We start from the raw sequence: 20,866 nt of genomic DNA on the forward strand, positions 1-20,866 counted from the left end.
CATGTTTTCCAATTCTCTTAAGCAGAGGAGACCTGCATTTGCAATGTGTTGTGATTATTTGTATACAGAAATATAATTATGGAATCCCTTACTTATTTCATAGTTTTAGTCTAATTATTGTCCATAATAGATGGGAGTTATGCTTACTTGTTTAAATTATATTGACATTACAATTTGACACCTCCCTCCATGAGGATTTTTTAATAGGCCACTTCCTATTGACTGAATATTTTTCTAGGGACAGTCTTCTGATTTGTTATTTTGCTTTTATTTTGCTTTCCCCTCTGCTCACCCTGAGGGTGATAGCTCATGTTTGTCTATTCTGTGGGTGCCAGCAGCACTCCAGTTCCTTGCCTTGTCTCCATTTTTCAGTATTTTATTTTATTTTCACTGCAACAATGAGAACAAGACTTTCTGCATTCCAATCTTCTCATTGATTGGGCTGCAACATTTCTACCAACTGTAGAAATTCATGTTAACATTAACGATACTCTAGACTCCATGTTTATAAGGCATGAATCCAAATAAAAGAGAGCTAAACTATGATCCAGCAATTTATGGGGACTTGGGATGTAGTACTGCCATACACTGAGGTAAGCAGAGCTTCCAGAGAAACAGGATGCTGTTTATTATGGAATCCAAAATTCCTTGTGGTACTATGCAAGACAGTGCTTCTTGAGAGATTGAATACTCTAGCTGCTAATGATTTCCCTTTCTTGACAGCTTTCAAGCTTTTGATCAGGCAGGTGATGATAAAAGTATTTTCAATCAACCTGTTCAAATATGTTTTGAAATCCTGTGACAGGTAGAACTTAAACCTTCTGGCCCAGAGGTATGGATGCTACCACTGTGCCACGACCTTGGAATTCTTTTAACCTGTGCAAACATATTATAATGTATCTTTGTGTCACAGGTGGGACCTTGCCATTGTATGGAAAGAAACCTGATAGATATGCAGTATTTTCCTGTATTTGCATGTTGTTTGTATCCTCCCATTCACCTGAATAGTCTGGTTCAAGAAATGAGATCCAGGTTCTCAGATATGGGATATCAACAGAACATGTGCTCCCCAGTATTGCCTCGATCTGCCAAAGTCTTACCAAGGGGACAGAAGCCTAGTTTCAGCTAACAGTTTTATGATGGAGCAATGACAGTCTAGCTTGAGAATTTTCTTACCTAATATCTACATGTGTTACTGCATAAAAATCAGAAATGAGGATTTCTGGCTGAGCCTTCCAACCTTGAGACCACTACCAGAGTTACTGTCTTCACAATCACTTCAGCTAACATCCCTGGACTTCCCACATATCAGGACTGAGGTTTGGACTTTTCTGATATGTATGGTTCAGTACCATAGTACAAGAAGCTTTTTCTCACTGAACCATTGCTAGCACACAATGCACTTTCTTGTTGCCCTAACAATTGTTTCGTAAGTGGTTAAACAAGCAGTTGGGTTTTTATGACAATCAGTGATGGTTGTCATGGTCACTGTGATTGAGGCTAGCTTTATATTTGAAGGTTACTAACTGAATTTAATTTCACCAGCTGCTGTAGTGGAATTTGTACCTATATCTTCAGCTCCAACTGTGTTTATTCCAGATGATGATCATCCTCCTGTTGTCCAAGGCAATAGCAACAGAAGAACAATCAGCACACTAAGACCATGTGCAAAAGATGCATATATGCTCTTCCAGGTAGAATCATTCATTGCAGCGAATTTTTCATTGTTAAATCAGTCGCTAAGTTTAGTCAGAATTGACCTTAAAAGGTCAGTTGCCTACCATTCCATGCGACTTTTGTCTTTTTTATTCAGCCTTGTTTCTTTTCAGCTTTAAATTTTTGATGTTTGCGTATTAGTTTTCAAGTTTTTGAATTTTGCTGTTTATTCATTTTTAATTTTATTTTCCTTTTATTTATTCGTTTGCATCATTTTGGTATTTTAGATGTTTCATTTTTGAATTTTAGCTATTTTTAATGTCAGCATGTGAATCAATTATGCCACTGGCTTCATTGAAGAAACTGAGTTGAATTTGATATTTAACCTGACACTGAAGGAACTGAATCAACATCTGTTGATGTAAGGTTGTTGTGCTTCAACAATACTTAATTTTCAGTCGTGTTCACTAATTCAGCATAGTATCTCTTTAAGTCTGTTTTCTCGATTAGGTCACTGGCATTCTTTGAATCATGATATTCACATTAACCAAATGACACAGAGAGAATTCCTCAATGATGGATCTCCCTGTATTGCAAGCATTGCTAATATGATTTTATTCTGTATGATAATTATTACACAATCTCTCCTTTGACATCTATCTCATTTAATTTTCCAGGATTTATGCCAATTGGTAAATGCAGATGCTCCTTACTGGTTGGTCGGAATGACAGAAATGACCCGAACATTTGGTTTGGAGCTTCTAGAATCTGTTCTGAATGACTTTCCACGAGTGTTTTTACAAGTAAATTGTTTCAAATATGACAGCTTGGAACATGTTTGAGTTTGCAGTAATTTTATTCAATGAAAGAGATTTTCTGGACATTGGTTTTTGGTCTAATAATCTGTGTCTGATCCGAGATCAGCTACCTAATCAACCCAAAATTTGAAATGAGGTCAAATAACACAACTTACAAAGCATCTAACCACTAACCTTGTGAATTTCATTTGTCGAAAGCTAAAATTTACTCTTAACGTTTAAAATTTGGTGATTTGAGCTAACGGTTTACACTCCGTTATGTAGCAAACTTCACTATTCTGTGACCTTTTTAATCTAACATCCTTTATCTGCCAACAGAAGGGCAGAGAACCCACTGTGAAGTTTGTTTTCATTTCATCGTTGCCAGGATGGTAACTAGGAAATAGTTCCTGTTGGGAGCTGGCTTCAGAAAAGATATGTGCCTAATGGAGGAAGATTAATTCCTATTAATATTAGCTTGAGTTGTTTTATAGACCTTCCTGAATACCATCTAAGCTATGAAAAACAATTTAATTTCAAGTAGTGTTCATGCTTTTGTTTATCTTGAACTTATATTCTTTTCCAGCAATAAATTGTGATCACTGATTTTATTAGCACTCAAATGATCTTATTTTAATGTATAATTCTTGCTTTTTGAGGAGTTCTTCAACTGTTCAGTTTAAAGGTGGCTAGAAATTATTTGTTCAGAGCCTCATTAGTCTTGAGTACTCAAGGAAAACAGATTTGTACCTAAATGTACAACATTTTGTTAGTGGCGGCATATGCCTTTAGCAGACTTAAGCTGACCTTGTGTTGTGGGGCACTGTAGGGGAAACCAGGTCTAATAGCATGAGTAATATACTTTAAGGATTTATTAATTACATTTAATAAAGGACTTATAACATTTGAGACAGTAATATTCTTCATAAAATCAGCTACAATTACCTTTATTTATTTGAAAAAAAAGTACACAAACAAGCCATTCAGCCTTCAAACATAACATACCATTAGCGAGCTTTGAAGATTTGTAGCTCTGGTTGAAGTTCTGGATGTATGTTTACTCACTGGAAGGTTTGTTTTCAGACGTTTCGTCACCATATTTGGTAACATCATCAGTGAAGCACTGGTGGTATGGCCTGCTTTTTATTTGTGTTTGGGTTGGTGACATCATTTCCTGCTCTTTTTCTCAGGGGGTGATAAATGGGATCCAAGTCATTGTGTTTGTTGATAGAGTTCCGGTTGGAGTGCTGTGCTTCTAGGAATTCTCACAAGTATTTCTGTTTGGCTTGTCCTAGGATGGATGTGTTGTCCCAGTCAAAATGGTAGTGAGAGTGAGTCATGTATTTTTGTGGCTAGTTGATGTTCATTATCCTAGTGGTTAGTTTTCTGCCTGTTTGTTCAATGCAGTGTTTGTTACAATTCTTGTAAGGTATTTTGTAAATGGCATTACAAAGGCCAGCATTTGGTGCACATCACCCATTGTCCTTGAACTGAATGGCTTGAAAGGGCATTTCAGAGAGCAGTTAAATATATGCACACAATTCTGTGGGTCTGGATCATATGTAGGCCAGACCAGGTAGGGATTGCATACTTCTTTCTATAGAGGACATTAGTAAACCAAATGGGTCTCTCTAACAATCAGTGATAGTTTCATGGCACCATTAGTGAGACTACTTTTATTTAACAGAATTTTTTGTATTTATTAATTACATTTAAATTTCACCAGCTGCAATAGTGTGATCTTATCCCATATCATTAGCCTTGACCTCTGGATTACTAGTACAGTGACATAATTGAGGGGTGACCTTATAGAGGTTTATAAAATCATGATGGCCATAGATAGGGTAAATAGACAACGTCTTTTCCCTGGGCTGGGGGAGTCCAGAACTAAAAGGTTTAGGGTGAGAGGGGAAAGATTTAAGAGACCTAATATGCAGCTTTCACACAGAGTAGTGTGTCTATGGAATGAGCTACCAGAAGTGATGGAGGCTAGTACAATTACAACATTTAAAAGATATTTGAATGGGTACATGAAAAGGAAGAGTTTAGAGGGATATGGGTCAAGTACTAGCAAATGGGACTAGATCAGTTTAAGATAGCTGGTCAGCATGGATGAGTTAGATGGAAGGGTCTGTTTCCGTGCTGTACATCTCTATGACTGTATCATTATTATGTCAATATCTCGCCTCACTACCCTAGAAAAAAGTATCCTGTTTTCTCTGCAGACTAGCCGAGCTCGTGTTTAAAGTTTGTACTCCTCTGGAGTTCTGCCGTGGAATATCAGTTTATGTGCTCTTTAAATTTGGCTGTATCTTAATTGTCTGTTGTGGGACAATTTGAGTGACATGTTTTGTTGTTAGTATTGTGTTCGGGCACATATTTAAATTAGACCTATATTATATGGTTTCAGAACTTTCAAAAATTTCATCAAAATGCCCATGATCGACCTTGTCAGTTCTGGTGTTTCCCATTATTTTTAATCTGTTTTCAGGCATAAAGGAGATGTAAATTTAGGAATTATTTATATTATTTTCTTTGTACTTTTGTTTGTAAATAACTAATTTTGCATCATTTCTGAACTTTAAGATCAGAGTCTCATTGCTTTTAGCTGTTTTCTGTCTTGTGATTTATATGTTTTGTTTTCTGTTTCTGTATCTCCTTTTTCCTTATTGCTGTTTTTGATCACCTTTCCTCATGTCCCAGTCAATTTTGTTACTTCCTCAGTCCTTTGATAAAAGGTGACGCAAGCAATACTCAAGTATATTTTTGTTGATTTTCCTCAAGGGGCTTATGGTCCTGAAGTTGCAGTAGATGGTACTAATGTGCATCCCCTTAGAAGTTTCAAACCACAGAGCTAAGTACTTTTTTATAAAGTGCTTTTTAACACATTCCAGGAAGCGAGAATACGAGGTAGCTAATCAATTACTTGTCATGTGTGGTCATTTGTATCACAAAGACAAGTATGGGAGTTGATGCATAGTAAGGTGCTGCCTGCAGAATGAGATAACTAATTTGTTTTGGTTGTGTTAAGGGGAAGAGCCCTGATAAAACCCTAGGGAGTGATCCCCACTCTTTACATATTATTCTGTTCCAGAAAACCAGTTAATGAAGTGTACAACCGGAGCCAATCTTTTACCTATTTTCATATACTTGCTGAGTTACATATTCCCTCCAACTCTCCAACTAGTCATAACTTTATAGAGGGTACAAAATATTTTCTAATCACCTTGTTCAGAGATGTTATGTGCAGATGGAACTTGACTACTACATGAACATTGGGGAACCCTTATAAAGGGTACACATGAATGCCATGCTAATTCCCACCACATTCAAACAATTAAAAGCACTTAAAATACAATTAGTACGCAGTCCCATGTTTTTTTTTTAACCCATCCGCTTGAAGACCAAACGGGACCTCAGTTTAACATCACAAGTGGTCTCATTATGAATACACACTTTGTGTTGCTCTGAAATGCTTAATGGCCTGGAGTTTGTGGGCAGTGGCAAACCAAGGATAGTTGCCATGCAGTAACATTCTGTTATTTACTCAAACTGGAATTATGTCGTCAGGTTGCTCAAGCAGCCAATCACAGCAAAGGATTTGCACAGTCACCTAAAGAGGAAACAGCAGTAATACAAAATCACTTTTAAAAATATCAAACAAAAATAATTGGGGGGCATACTCATAAAGTGAGGTTGAAAGTTGAAGTATTTTTATAACTTTAAACAAAGAATTTTTACTTTGCGAGTGAAGTTAATATTTTCAGGGCAAGTTTGTGGGGTTACTAACAGCAACTTAAGAATGGGAAATCTACAGCTCTTGCTAATTTCATTGATTGTCAATGGGGGATAAACTGGTGGCAGCATCCACAGTGCAGCCTATTTCAAAGTCCTGAATTAAAAACTGAGATTTCGGATTTCTGAGCTAATCTATGCATGCGGTCATGTTTGATGGTAAAGTCTGCTGGATACTAATATCTTGCGAATAACCGCATTGCCCCCTTTCTCAGCCACGCACATAAAATGGCCAATTTTACACAACTTAAGAAAGAGAATTTGCAGTGTAGTTTCTATACTTCTTTAAGGGTCTCATTGGCCATTTCCATAATAGTCTTGTCTTTTTTGCTGGGATCCTAGTGATTGGTTAATTGCTTGTGTCTTGAACAGGATTTCTATTTTCAGTGTATTGGCTATTCTGCACAGAGCATTTTAAATAAATTCAAATCTTACTCTGATAGAAAAGATATTCCCACAGGTTATTAATTATTCTTATTATCTTTTGTTTCAGTATAATATGCACAACCTATGCTAAAGCTTGTCACCAAAAGTACTTTGAACAGTGTGTTAATTTTGAAGGGCAATGCCAGTAGACAAACTGATAATAGGACTTACGTGGCCAGTGATAACTATGCTTTAACTAAGTCTTAATGGTAATGGGATTTAGTACTGAAAATGCCACCTTCCCTTGATTAACTTTTATTTTGTGTTTTTGTTCCCTACTTTTCCTTACAGCACCAAGAGTTCAGTTTCCTTCTGAAAGAAAGGGTGTGTCCCTTGGTGATCAAGCTGTTTTCTCCCAATATCAAATTTCGACAGGGTACTAATACCCCATCTTCCCCAACTCCTGTGGAGAAGCCATACTTTCCCATCTGTATGCGCCTTCTGAGAGTGGTTTCCGTTTTAATTAAGCACTTCTATAGCCTTTTGGTAAAGGATCTAGTTTTTTTTAAATCTCATTTAACTATTGAATTAAAGGTATTTGTTCGAGGAAGTTGTGCCAATATATACTCATTCTATAAACTTTTCTCAGTTTTTTAGAATACTGCATCTATATTTACTCCGGCTATCATGTAGTTAAGATTGTTTTTTAGATGCACTTGATATGTTCCGCTGCAGTAATGCAAGAATGAAACTGTAAATAGCTGAAAATGTGTTGCTGGAAAAGCGCAGCAGGTCAGGCAGCATCCAAGGAACAGGAGAATCGACGTTTCGGGCATAAGCCCTTCTTTAGGAATGAGGAAAGTGTGCCCAGCAGGCTAAGATAAAAGGTAGGGAGGAGGGACTTGGGGGAGGGGCGTTGGAAATGCGATAGGTGGAACATCATCTATTGCATCCGCTGCACCCGATGTGGCCTCCTCTATATTGGGGAGACAGGCCGCCTACTTGCGGAACGGTTCAGAGAACACCTCTGGGACACCCGGACTAACCAACCCAACCACCCCGTGGCTCAACACTTCAACTCCCCCTCCCACTCCACCAAGGAAATGCAGGTCCTTGGACGACTCCATCGTCAGACCATAGCAACACGACGGTTGGAGGAAGAGCGCCTCATCTTCCACCTAGGAACCCTCCAACCACAAGGGATAAACTCAGATTTCTCCAGTTTCCTCATTTCCCCTCCCCCCACCTTGTCTCAGTCAAATCCCTCGAACTCAGCACCGCCTTCCTAACCTGCAACCTTATTCCTGACCTCTCCGCCCCCACCCCACTCTGGCCTATCACCCTCACCTTGACCTCTTTCCACCTATCGCATTTCCAACGCCCCTCCCCCAAGTCCCTCCTCCCTACCTTTTATCTTAGCCTGCTGGACACACTTTCCTCATTCCTGAAGAAGGGCTTATGCCCGAAACGTCGATTCTCCCGTTCCTTGGATGCTGCCTGACCTGCTACGCTTTTCCAGCAACACATTTTCAGCTCTGATCTCCAGCATCTGCAGACCTCACTTTCTCCTTGAAACTGTAAATAGACCTGTTCGTGTTAATGAATGTGTGACCAGCTGACTTCTTTGTTCAATGATTGTTTGATATATATCAATTATTGAAGGTTGCAACTGTTACCCTATATAGGCGTTCACTTGATTTCTCCTCAAAATGCACTGTTTTTAGCAGTTTAAATATTACATTCCAATATATCTCTGAAAAGACTTCCTGACTGCTTAATTCAAGAAATGCAGCAGAGACATAAACACCTGAGGGATGACCTTATGCAAGGTTATAAAATCATGAGGGGCATAGATAAGGTGAATAGCCAAGGTATTTTCTCCAGAGTAGTAGAGTTCAATGCTAGAGGGCGTAACTTTAAGGTGAGAGGGGCAAGATTTAAGAGAGACCTGGGGCAACATTTTAATGCAGAGACTGGTGCATATATGGAATGAGCTGCCAAAAGAAGTAGTGGAGTCTGGTACATTTATAACATTTAAAAGGCATCTGAGGTGGTTATATAAATAGGAAGGGTTTAGAGGGATATGGGCCAAGTGCTGACAAGATATCCTACATTAAATTAATATAGAATATCTACTCAGCATGGGCGGGTTTGACCAAAGTGTATGTTTCCATGCTGTACATCTCTATGATCCTATAAATAAAAAGTTAGTGGATTATTATTTGAACCTTGGGTTCAGAGGAGCTTAATAAGCCTACACAAAATAGCTTCCAGCAAACTAGGCAATGCAGTTGCAGAAGCCAGCCATGTGGAAAGGGTGAAGTTGCTTGTGTGAGAAGCATGCTGCCAGGGGATTTCTTTATGAAGATAATTAAGGTTTAATGTGTACAGAAAATAAAATACTTAAAATAATTTTGTCATATTAAATGCTTCAATTGTGTATACCAACATCAAAATTTAAATAATATGAAGCTTTCATTATGTAGCCTGTTTTGCAAGGTAAACAAGCAGATTGCAGTCTTTCCGTTCATTCAAGGGGAAAAATACCTTGGATATTCACCCAATCCATTACCCCTGATCATTTTATAAATCTCAATAAGGTCACCCCTCAGTTTCCTACATTCCAGAGGAAAAAATGTCCCAGCCTATGTAGCCTCTCTCTATAACTCAAGCCTTCCAATCTCAGTAACACCCTTCTAAAGCTTTTTTCCACCTTTTCCAGTTTAATAACATCCTTCCTATAGCAGGGCAACCAGAATTGTATGCAGCACTCCAAATATGGCCAAACCAATGTCTTGTACAACCATAATATGATGTCCCAACTCCTGTACTCGGTGCTCTGACCGATAAAGGCAAGACTGTCAAATACTTCCTTCACTATCCTGTCAACTCATAACGTCACTTTCAAGAAACTGTGTACCTGCACCACTATATCTCTGTTCAACAGCACTCCCCAGGGTCGTGCCATTAACTGTGTGAGTTCTGCCCTGGTTTCTCTTGCCAAAATGCAACACCTCACATTTATCTGCATTAAGCTACATCTGTCATTCCTCAGTGCACTGGTCCATTTGATCATCAATTTTGGTGTCATCTGCAAACTTACTAACCATGTTTTCTATAACCTCATCCAAATCATTTCTATAAATACTGAATAACAGTAGACCCAGCACTGATCCAATCTGAACAGCAACCCTCTACCATCATCCTCCCACCTCTCACTGTCAAGTCAACGTTGTATCCAGTTGGCTATCTCTCCCTGTATCCCATGTGATCTAACCTTACTTACGGTCTATCATGTGGAACCTTGTCAAAGGCCTTGCTAAAGTCTCAGTAGACAACATCTACTGCTCTGCCTTTATCAACCTTTTTGGGCAGCTCTTCAAATGCTCAGTCAAGTTTGTGAGATACCATTTCCCACACACAAAGCCATGCTGACTATCTCTAATCAGCCCTTTCCTTTTCAAATGCATGTAGATCCTGTCTCTCAGAATCCCCTCCAACAACTTACCTACCACCAATGTCAGGGCCACCGATCATTAGTTTCCTAGCTTTTCCTTGCAGCCTTACTTAAATAATGGTACAACATTAACCACCCTCCAGTTTCTGTCACTTTACGTACATCTGTCGATATTACAAATATCTCTGCTAGGAATCCTGCAATTTCTTCCCTAGCTTACCACAATGCCCCGGGATGCACTTGATCAGGTCCCGGGGATTTATCTACCTTTCTGCATTTTAAGACCTCCAGCACCACTTCTTCTGTAATGTGGACTTGTTTCAAACATAGCAGTTTATTTCCCCGAGTTCCCTAACTTCCATGTCTTTCTCCATAGTAAATGCTGATATGAAATAGTTGTTTAAGATCTCACCCATTTCATATGGTTCCAAGCATAGATAACCTCATTGATCTTTAAAGGGCCCTATTCTCTTCCTAGTAACTCTTGCCCTTAATATATTTGTAGAATTTCCTTCATCTTATCTGCCGAAGCTATCTCATGCCCCCTTTTTGTTGTCCTGAGTTCCCTCTTACGTGTTTTCTTACAGCTTGATACTCTTCAAGGGATTCACTTGATCCTGGCTGTCTATCTTTACATATGCCACTTTTTCTCTACCAGACCCTCAATTTCTCTAGTCATCCGGTGTTTCCCCCCCGCCTCCTGCCAGCCATGCCCTTAACACTAATGCTTGAGTTATGCTTTCTCTGAGCTCTTGTTATCTGGCTTTTGAAAACCACCCATTTGTCAGATGGCCCTTTACCTGCCTCCCCCAATCAACTTTTGTAAGTTTTTGTCTAATACAGTCAAAATTGGCCTCTCTCTCCCCCCCCCCCCCCCCCCAGTTTGAACTTGTGACCAGGCTTATCCTTTTTGCCTTCCTATTTTAAACTCCAAGACTATGGGAGCTGGTCCCAAGTGCTCCCCCACTAACACCTCGGTCATTTGCCCTGCCTTTAGATTGGATAAGATTAGATTAGATTACAGTGTGGAAACAGGCCCTTCGGCCCAACAAGTTCACACCGCCCTGCTGAAGTGCAACCCACCCATACCCCTACATTTACCCCTTACCCAATACTGCAGGCAATTTAGCATGGCCAATTCACCTGACCTGCACATCTTTGGACTGTGGGAGGAAACCGGAGCACCCAGAGGAAACCCACGCAGACACTGGGAGAACGTGCAAACTCCACACAGTCAGTCGCCTGAGGCGGGAAATGAACCCGGGTCTCTGGCGCTGTGAGGCAGCAGTGCTAACCACTGTGCCACCGTGCTGCCCACACGGCGCCCAGATGGCAAATGGGTGGCAAATAACCACCCTTATTTCCCAACAGGAGGTCAAGTTTATATCTTGCCGTCATCTTTTATACTACTAGCTGGCTTATCCTCATATTTCATCTTCTCCTCCTTATTGCATTATTCAATGTCCTTTGCTGTTTTTAAAAGACTTCCCAGTCTTCTGGCTTTCCACTAATTTTGACCACATTGTATGCTTTCTTTTTTGCTTTTCTATGCTCATCTCCCCTTCCAATCAAGACTGGTGTCTCTTTTAATCAAGAAGTTCTTTAGATTTTTGGGATGGAACTTGACTTTAATGAAAAATTCTACCTACCTCTCCTTTTATCTTTTCTGTTGATATTAATTTGATGCTTTCAAGTTATTGACTCGCCAAACAGACTGAAAATAGTTTCTACTTATGAATCAACAAGAACATGGTAGAGGGTCCATCAGCTAAAGGAGTTTCCACTGGCATGAATATCACTGAACACCAGAAGCTTATCTGAAAAGTTTTTGACCTATTGTGTGACTGGTTGTACAGTAACAATGTGTCAGTCCAGGCTATGTAGTCTTCAGTATTGCATTGCTTCTTTGTAACTCATATTTCTATATAAGGACTTTTGCTAACCAATGAAGACCATAGTTTACACTAACAGATGCACACCTGCAAAAATGTTATCCTTCAATTTGAGCCTAAATAGCGAACACATATGCAGAAGGGAAAAATCGTTAACGACAGCTAGCAACTTGAGCTGTCTGTGCTCTCATCATTGTAATATTCCCAAATCTCTCTGAACTGCATTCTGATTCATCTCTGACAAATCTATAGTTTTTGCCTTTCTTACCCACTCAAATATATGTGATTATTTAAAGAAGAGCATTCTTTTTTTTACATGTAATCAAAAATGTATGGTTTATCAAAACTGGTTGCTTGACATTATTTTGTTTTCTTGGCTGCTGAGTTCTGTGTTTCTAATGCCACACTTTAATGTTTGCCAGGTAACTGAGTGTGAGATATTTTTGTCTTTACTGGTGAAGTTTTTGGATGGTGACAAACCACAGTGGCTTCGAGCAGTTGCTGTGGAATGCATTCACAGGTTGTGTGTGCAACCTCAGCTGCTACGGTAATAATCTCTTAACACTTTCTAAGTGCTAATTTGTCATTTCATGCTGAGTGTGCTTTGAAGAAATGCCACTACAAGTGGCTTAAACTTTCATTGTTTTTGATCGTGCTTAGCTGAGGTTTATGGTCCTTTTAACGTTTTCTTTTCATTCATGGAATGCAGGCATCACTGACTAGGTTAGCATTTATTGCTGATTCCTAATTATCCAGAGGGCAGTTAAGAGTCAATCAAATTTTTGTGGGTGTGGAGTCAAGTGTATGTTAGACTAGGTATGGTGAGCAAATTCCCATATTAAGGACATTAGTGAACCAGATGGGCTTTTAGAACAATTGACAATGGTCACATGGTCACCATTAGGCTAACGCTTTGTTCAATTAAATACAAATTTCATTATCTGCTGCAATGGGATTTGTACCCATGTTCTCAGAACATTGGCCTGGGTTCTGACTTGTGAGTCCATTGACCTTAACACTATACCACCATGTTGCCCAAACGACTTGTAGGTTTTTTGAGGTATTTAAACTGTCAGACATCTGTGTTCAAATCAGTTTTTGTTTTTCTCAATATATAAAAGGAGCAAATGAGCAATTTTAGAAGCTTCTGTTCCAATTGTAATAAATTAACGATGTAGAGTATTAAACTGTCTTAATAAGGCTGATTTGGGTTAGTTTTCTTACCCTTTTAAAATGAGTCTGAAATGGACTAATTCTCTTGGTCAGGCAGTGGTGCATCTGATCTTGAAATAGATTGGCTATTGCACTAGAGAAATTTATGGTGTAACCAGGCAACATGGAAACAAAAAAAGGAGTAAATTAAAGAACAAGGAATAAAGTTGTGGCACCAATGCTGGTTTGATGTTGTAACATACTGTATGTTCATGTTTTTTGTACTTGATTGAGATTTCTAATTGTCTAGGATTAGATTGTTGAATTATTGCTACTTATATACAGTAGTATTATAACTATAAACTGCAACAACAGTCCAAAACCGAGAGTTTTTTTTACATCCTACCAAATTTGAGAATTGTTTCCTTCCACCTACAGGTCTTTCTGTCAGTCATATGATATGAAGCCTCACTCAACAAAGGTATTCAGAGACATTGTGAACGCACTGGGATCTTTTATACAATCTCTTTTTATTACTCCCAGCACTGGAAGCAATCCAATTTCAAATATGCAGACTGGTAGGATATACTTCTTGTATTTGACTAAGTGGTTTGTTTAAAGCAGTTGTTAAAAGTATTTACAGCACAGAAACAGATCATGCAGACCAACAGGTCTCCGATGAAATAGCAGCAATGTTTTGAGAGTAACTCAGGTCTGACTGCATCTGTGAAAAGAGTAGTGTTAACTTTTTAAGTCCAATATGACTCATCAGAATAGGTCCCTGGTGTTTGTGATGCAAATGGGTTTTCTCCCACCTTTCTTCATCAGATCCTAGATATTTTGCAATCAACCAGTTCAGAGATATTATAAAACATACCTCTGGAGTAGATGGTGCTTGAGCCCCTATCCCTGGCTCAGAGATAGGGATACTGCTTCATTTAAAACTATCTCAAGGTCATGAAATAGGATGTGGGATGATTAGCCATTATCTTGTTGATGTTGATGGAGCAGGTTCAAAGGGCTAATTGGTGAACTAAGTCCTTTGTTTGTATGTTCTCTTATAGAGCTCGGATGCAGAGCATTCAGTCCCTGCCAGTATGTATTATGCTCTAGTTGGTTCTGTTTTCATCTTTCCTTTTCTCCCTTGTACATTTTTATGGTTTCCCTTAAATGCATTGGTGCTATTCACTTTAACTACACTGTGTGGTAGCATTATGACCAACTGGAGTAACGTTATAAATTCATCCCAGAGCTGTATCAAATATTAAAGTCTCCACAGACCCCAATTTGCATGGCTTTCAGACTAAGAAAGATAGAAAGCATGGACCAGACTTTCGCTCTAAGTAAATTATTTATTATAAGTAATCCAGACTACAGCTACACATATAAACCATTGGTATGTAATATTATTAACTAAAGCACTAATCTCATTTGTACATGTCCCCCTCTAAAAATGCCACACAGGCAAACAAAAAGGAAAAATAGATGATTGGAGGATGTAGAAAAAATCTGGGAAGTAGCCTTAGCTTCCTGGTTCCAACGTTAAATAATCCTCCTAGTCAGGCTCTTGGTGTTCAGTTGTCTTTTTCTGGATGTTCTATTGGTCTGTAAGTAGTACAAATTGATTGACTTGGAAAATGTCTCTGATTTATTGACTCCAAAGTCAAAGCTCAAAACAACTGCTGCAGAAACGGTAAATGGTTTTCTTCAAATTTAAACTGAGTTTTTTTTTCTGCAGAGAACAGGCACCTGCTGGGTGTGTAATGTTTGATTGACCTGGCTCTATTTTCTGTCAATAAGGTCTTTGCCATTATTGTCTTCTGACTGAATAATTCAAAACATAAGAAATAAGAGTAGGAATAGACTATTTTACCCTTCAAGCTAGTCCACCATTCATTAGGTCACAGCTGATCTAATTATAGTTTAATTTACTTCTGCAATTTCTCCATGATTTCCGACTGTTCTCATTCAAAAATTGAACTATATTTTAAATATGTTGAATGATCTAGTGTTCGTCCCTTAGCAGGTGAGAGAATTCCAAACACTAATGACCCTCACAGGTGGAAATCCTTCTCACCTTAAAGGAAGAGACCCTTTCTTCTGAAACTGTGCCCCTGGTTCAATCTGATCCCCAAGGGCAAACATCCTCTGAATATCTACCATCTTCAAAATCTTGTCTTTTCTCTATCAATCATGTATCTATGTTAACAGAATCTTTAAGGTTCTAACATATTCTTAGACTTTTGACTAATTAAAATGAGTTCTGGCCGCTTATTGTAGAGATCCTGTCTTGAACTTGATCTTGAATTTTCCAATCCATAATATTTCATTAGATAGACGCAATTTATGAAGACTGTAATGTACGCCAAACATTTCTGTGACCACCATCTTGAGAGTAGTGATATTTAATACAAGATTCATTGTGTGGTACTTAATTTTAGAGAGTCTGGAGATCTTGGATAAAACATTTTGACAGCAGGAATGTAATAAGAGGTTTTTGAGGCTGGAGGCTTTGTCAGGATATTTATGGGAACTTTACACTGTGATCAACCACTAAAAGACCAGTTGATATTTAGAATTGTTGCCATGTCCAATGTTGATACAGATTTAATATGATTAAGACTTACATTTGGACAGTTATTCATCAATTACAGGAATGAGTACTGAATTCCATTTCAATTTAATTATGTTGTCTTTTTAAAGATATCTATTGTGCCAATGCTTTTAATTAAGCACATGGTGCCTGAAATAAATGTAACAAATGAAGACTTGATTTGTTTTGTTTTGGCTTGAGACAAACATTAATCACAAATTTAACTCCAGTGTTGTACCATGTTGTGTTGGGGTAATGAATCAGAGCACTCGGTTAGTTGCTACAACTCTAGAAATTTGTGGGAATCCATCCAGCACTACCACAATGTGCTCCTTATCCAGTCATTCCGTCATGCAAACATCGTGGAATGATTGGGAAAGAAATGAGAAAATCCTTGTTTTAAATGAATGGCCCTATTCTCTCAGTCCCATTAACTATACTGCAGTAAAGTTTTGAAATATCAAAACTCTACAGGGAGCATCCTAAATATTTCCATTTTGAAAGCTGTTAATGAATAGTCCTCACAAATGTGTGCCAAACAAGCATTTGTGAAAAACTTCACAATTTCTGAAACTTCCAGAAAAGTTCAAACATTGGCTAATATTTTGCAGATCTGTGTACACAGCAAAGTTCTGACTGGTAATAACATATAATTCATTTGCAGTGAGCACCTACATGTGAAATAAAAATAAAATGTGGTAAATACTCAACAGATCTGGCATGGTATCATCTGTGGAGAAAGAAAAATGAATTAATGGTTTGAGTTGCATGTAACAATGCTTCAGAATATTCAGTACACTAAATGGAATTGGATGACCATAATTAGGATGACAGTGAGCTTTTTGATATTTTGTCACTGGGGACACTGTAAGCAAAATACCGCTCCAGATTTGTGTCGATGGAGAGGTTAAGAACACTACTAAGTGCACAAGTAACTTCCTTCAGAATGGAATGGGAATTTAGATGAAAACACTACTCATTTCGACAACACTATCACATACTTACATAGTAATACATTGTGTACTGGTGTCTATTAATCTGACTAGTTCAAAACGCATTTAAAGTATTACATTTTTAATGTGCATTTTCTGGTAAGCAGAAACAGTCAACGTGTGCATCACTAAACCATGAGTAAAGTTAGGAGTTGATTTGGTAATCCATGCCATAATTATGGTATGGTCTGAACAGCAGTGTGGCTAAAGTGTGGTCGGGCATAGTTTAAAAAAGACACCTCCGTATGAATTATTATTGTCTAGTTTCTTTTCCAGATTTTATTGCTCTTCAGCACTTGTAAATTGTACACTGTCTTCTTTATTCTTTGCATTTCTTGTTCAGAAAAACTGTTTAAAAACAGCAAAATCTTTTCCAAAAGCTATAATCAATTATTTTTGAAACAGACAAAAGAAGCTGAAATCGGTCCTGTGCATCCATTTCCCCAAATTCTCCAATACTGGTGAACGAACACAACTGCTATGGGGTGTGGCCATCATCCATTTTATTTTCTAATTGATGTGCATCTATCGGCACCACGGTTAAAACTCATTCACCCCAATCTTATTGTTCCAGCTGGATTGGTTAGGTTTTCAGAAACAAAAACAGAAATTGCTGGAAACAGTTCTGAGGAACGGTCACTCAACCCGACTTGAGTCACTTGACTCTGACTTTTCTCCACTGATGCTGCCAGACCTGCTGAGCTTTTCCAGCAATTTCTATTTTTGTTTCTGAGTTACAGCATCCGCAGTTCTTTCAGATTTTATTTGGTTAGGTTTTCAGTTTGATACATGTCTGTCTCTCTCTGCCTAATTTTACACTTTATATTGAATTGGGAGTCAAATTGGATGGAATCTAAAATGAATGTCTGACTCAAGCCCCCACATCGTAGATTAAAATCAAGGTTCCTGTGTTCAACAAGTTGGTCTTCATAACTTGTACATGTTTTTATGCTTTAAATGAAATACTTCCATCTACAAATGAAAAGAGCAATTTCTATGAATAAAACTGGTTCTTGAATCTTGATGAAAGTAAATCTATCCAATGGTTACAGTCAGTAATATTCTTAAAAGCTTGGATTCACTAATAGTGCAAACATATAACTGACGTAATAAGCTCAGGATATATATATATCTGGCAGTCTGCTCTGAGTTGGTTAGTTCTTGTTCTGCCTGTTTAATGTATTAGAGCTCTTAACTCCTGTCGTTCTTGCAGGCACAAGTGGAAGCGGTGGTCCTGCCACAGCACAGAATGGATCAGGGATGAATGCTACTGTGGGACTGACCCCACAACCAGCTTTTGAATATAGAGGCACATGGATTCCAATTCTAAATACCTCTGTACAAGGCACTTCTAAAGCAGCCTAGTGAGTGTAAATTCAGTTCACTGGCATCCAAAGATATTGATGTGCAAGCATTTCATTTGCAAGATGTGATAGCATATTGGAATATTGATTCCAGAAGGATGTTGTCAAAGGTCTCAGAGAACCTTGTTTGTTGTTTCACCTAGTTGTGGAATGCTGCGTTCCATTAAAAAAAGGCCACAGAATAAAGCAAAATTATTCTGGAATTACTTAATATGGAGAAATTATTTAGGAAATCTGGGCTAAAAATCAAGTCTGAAGCACCTACATCTTTAAGAAGCTATTTATTATCAATTGTGTGTTTGCTATTGTAGGGAACCTAATTGGTTATCTGCCCATTGACATTTTGTCAGCTTTTGATTGCACATTATAGACATCATAGATGGTACGTTGTAATGCCAGTGGGAACTGAATATTAAATTTTCTGATACATGTCGTCTTTCTCATTTAAAACATTTTCAGTGTACATCAAATAAAGACCAGATTAAGCTCAGCTGCAAATAGTCACTGTCTAGGCTGGCATGAAATATGGTCATTTGGGTGAACTACGGGAGGGCTGTTTGTGTTTATTGAATTATACTCTACCAAGGATCTGCTTAAGAATAGAGATGAAAATTGACCCAAAAAACCCTAAATCTATACATTTTGTCAGTTTGCATCAACTTTGGAAATGTTTTGAGTTTCTGACTTGAGAAATTTAATTGGATGCCTTGACTATTATTTTCTTCATTTTCAACTAAATATCTGTAATGAAATTATCCCAGTTAGTGGGATTATTGACTTTACTTTAAATGTCTGTTTCTAATTCTAGGAAAGTTGCTCGCATTGAAGATATCATAATTAGTTTTAAATCACTTCAGAATGGATTGGTACTATAAATTGCCAATTTAGTATGCTGTAATTCTCATCTGATGATGAAAATGTACAGAGGAACCTCGATTATCCGGCATTTGATTATTCGAATGTCAGATTATCCGGCAAGGTCCCGATGCTTTGCTAATCTATGTTATCTGGTATTCGACTATCAGGAATTCAATTAACTGAATGAAATACTTCCTACCCGTGTCCTTTGGATAATTGTGTTGCTCTGTAAATGGCTTGTAAAATACCTAGCTGTTAATGTGAATTTCTCTTCAGCCTAGAATTGCTGGACAAAGTGGAGCCTCCTACTATCCCTGATGGCTATGCCATGTCTGTAGCATTTGGGTGCCTTCTGGATCTGGTTCGTGGCATTACCGCCATGATCGAGGCAGAGTTTGACAGTGAAGCAATTACTTCCCAGTCTGGTGTTACAAAGCAAGCAGGGGAGGTGCAGTCTTCAGAGCAACAGGAGAAGCTATCTGCAAATGAAGAGAGGGATGGTAAATTCACTTGGCTTTGCATGTTAGATCTCTAATCTTAATAGTATCAGTTGTAACTTTGTTTTGACAGCTTATCATATAACCATATTGTGCAATGAAAAATAAGCAAGATTTTCTTTGGCTGTTTATTAATATGCAGATTCCATGGCAGTATTTATTGGGCTGTATAACATACATCAAGGTTTTCATTAGCAACCCATATTATCGTTCTAGGTCATTAATAAAGGTATTTAAATCATGAATGTTTTTCACAGAGTAAATAAGAAAATCTGTTCTTAGTGGCAAAAGAGTCAGTACCTAGAGATCACAAATTGGTAAATGTACCACCAGTGACATGAGACAACTTTTTTTTTGCACAGTTACAGTACAGATATTATTTTGGGCGGCACGGTGACACAGTGGTTAGCACTGCTGCCTCACAGCGCCAGAGACTCTGGTTCAATTCCCGCCTCAGGCGACTGACTGTGTGGAGTTTGCACGTTCTCCCCGTGTCTGCGTGGATTTTCCTCCGGGTGCTCCGGTTTCCTCCCACAATCCAAAGATGTGCAGGTCAGGTGAATTGGCCATGCTAAAGTGCCCGTAGTGTTAGGTAAGGAGTAAATGTAGGGGTATGGGTGGGTTGCGCTTCTGCGGGGCAGTGTGGACTTGTTGGGCCGAAGGGCCTGTTTCCACACTGTAAGGAATCTAATCTAATCTAATCTAAAATGTTCATGTCATTCATCAAAAAAAACTAGCAAAAATTGTAATCAAATTGGCAGCAGGAGTTTGTCATCAAATGTTTCTCATTTCTTCCTTCCTTCAGTGTCTTTTCTGTCTGTTGACAGATAAGGCTGCTATCAGATGCTTTGAGCTATCTTCGTCCAGCATGACTGCTTGTTCTTTTATTTTGAAAGCCCAGTTTATTTTGAAAGTGAAGAAATTAATGTAAACCAGTTGACTTTTTTTACAATTAGGTAGATTGATAGTGGAATAAAAAGCCACCAAATTTTTAGCTACTGATTACTATCAAGTAAAATAACATGTGTTTAGATCATAGAATGGTTACGCTGCAGAAGAAGGTTGTTCAGCCTGTCGTGTTCAAGTCAACTCTCTGCAAAAGCAACTCAGCTAGTCCCAATTCTGCACTTTTCTCCCCATAGCTTTTCAGTGTTTTTTTTCTCTTAGAGTGCATATCCAACACCCTTCAGAATGTCATGATTGTATCTGCACTCTTAGGCAGTGCATTCTAAATCTGAGTGATTTACTGGGTAATTAAGAAGTCTCCACTCATGATGCCTGTGGTTCATTTGGTGTCCATTAATGAGAATAGTTTCCTATCTATTCTGTCCAGACACCTTGCAGGGTATTGAATAACTATATCAAATCTCCTCTCAACTGTCACTTTAAGGAGATCCAGCCCCAACTTTCTGAGTCAATTTTCATAACTGAACTCTAGATGTTAGTC

At 38.3% G+C, this 20,866-nt stretch overlaps 1 protein-coding gene across 3 annotated transcripts in view; it reads left to right on the forward strand.

Moving 5' to 3' along the window:
- Positions 1-20,866, forward strand: part of mon2 (MON2 homolog, regulator of endosome-to-Golgi trafficking) — a 132,411-nt gene that overhangs the window by 44,348 nt on the left and 67,197 nt on the right. For 2 of the 3 annotated variants that reach the window (XM_087997020.1, XM_087997021.1), the window contains exons 6-12: positions 1,600-1,694; positions 2,334-2,459; positions 6,966-7,160; positions 12,386-12,510; positions 13,554-13,693; positions 17,914-18,064; positions 19,199-19,422. In XM_087997020.1, coding sequence (XP_087853146.1) covers positions 1,600-1,694; positions 2,334-2,459; positions 6,966-7,160; positions 12,386-12,510; positions 13,554-13,693; positions 17,914-18,064; positions 19,199-19,422 — 1,056 coding nt within the window. The remainder of the gene's footprint in view (positions 1-1,599; positions 1,695-2,333; positions 2,460-6,965; positions 7,161-12,385; positions 12,511-13,553; positions 13,694-17,913; positions 18,065-19,198; positions 19,423-20,866) is intronic. The other variant, XM_087997022.1, reaches the window with a different exon arrangement.

The sequence above is a fragment of the Chiloscyllium plagiosum genome, unplaced genomic scaffold (assembly GCF_037043375.1).
Source record: "Chiloscyllium plagiosum isolate Xiang-an unplaced genomic scaffold, Cpla_swu_hap1 HiC_scaffold_19, whole genome shotgun sequence".
Taxonomy (NCBI): domain Eukaryota; kingdom Metazoa; phylum Chordata; class Chondrichthyes; order Orectolobiformes; family Hemiscylliidae; genus Chiloscyllium; species Chiloscyllium plagiosum.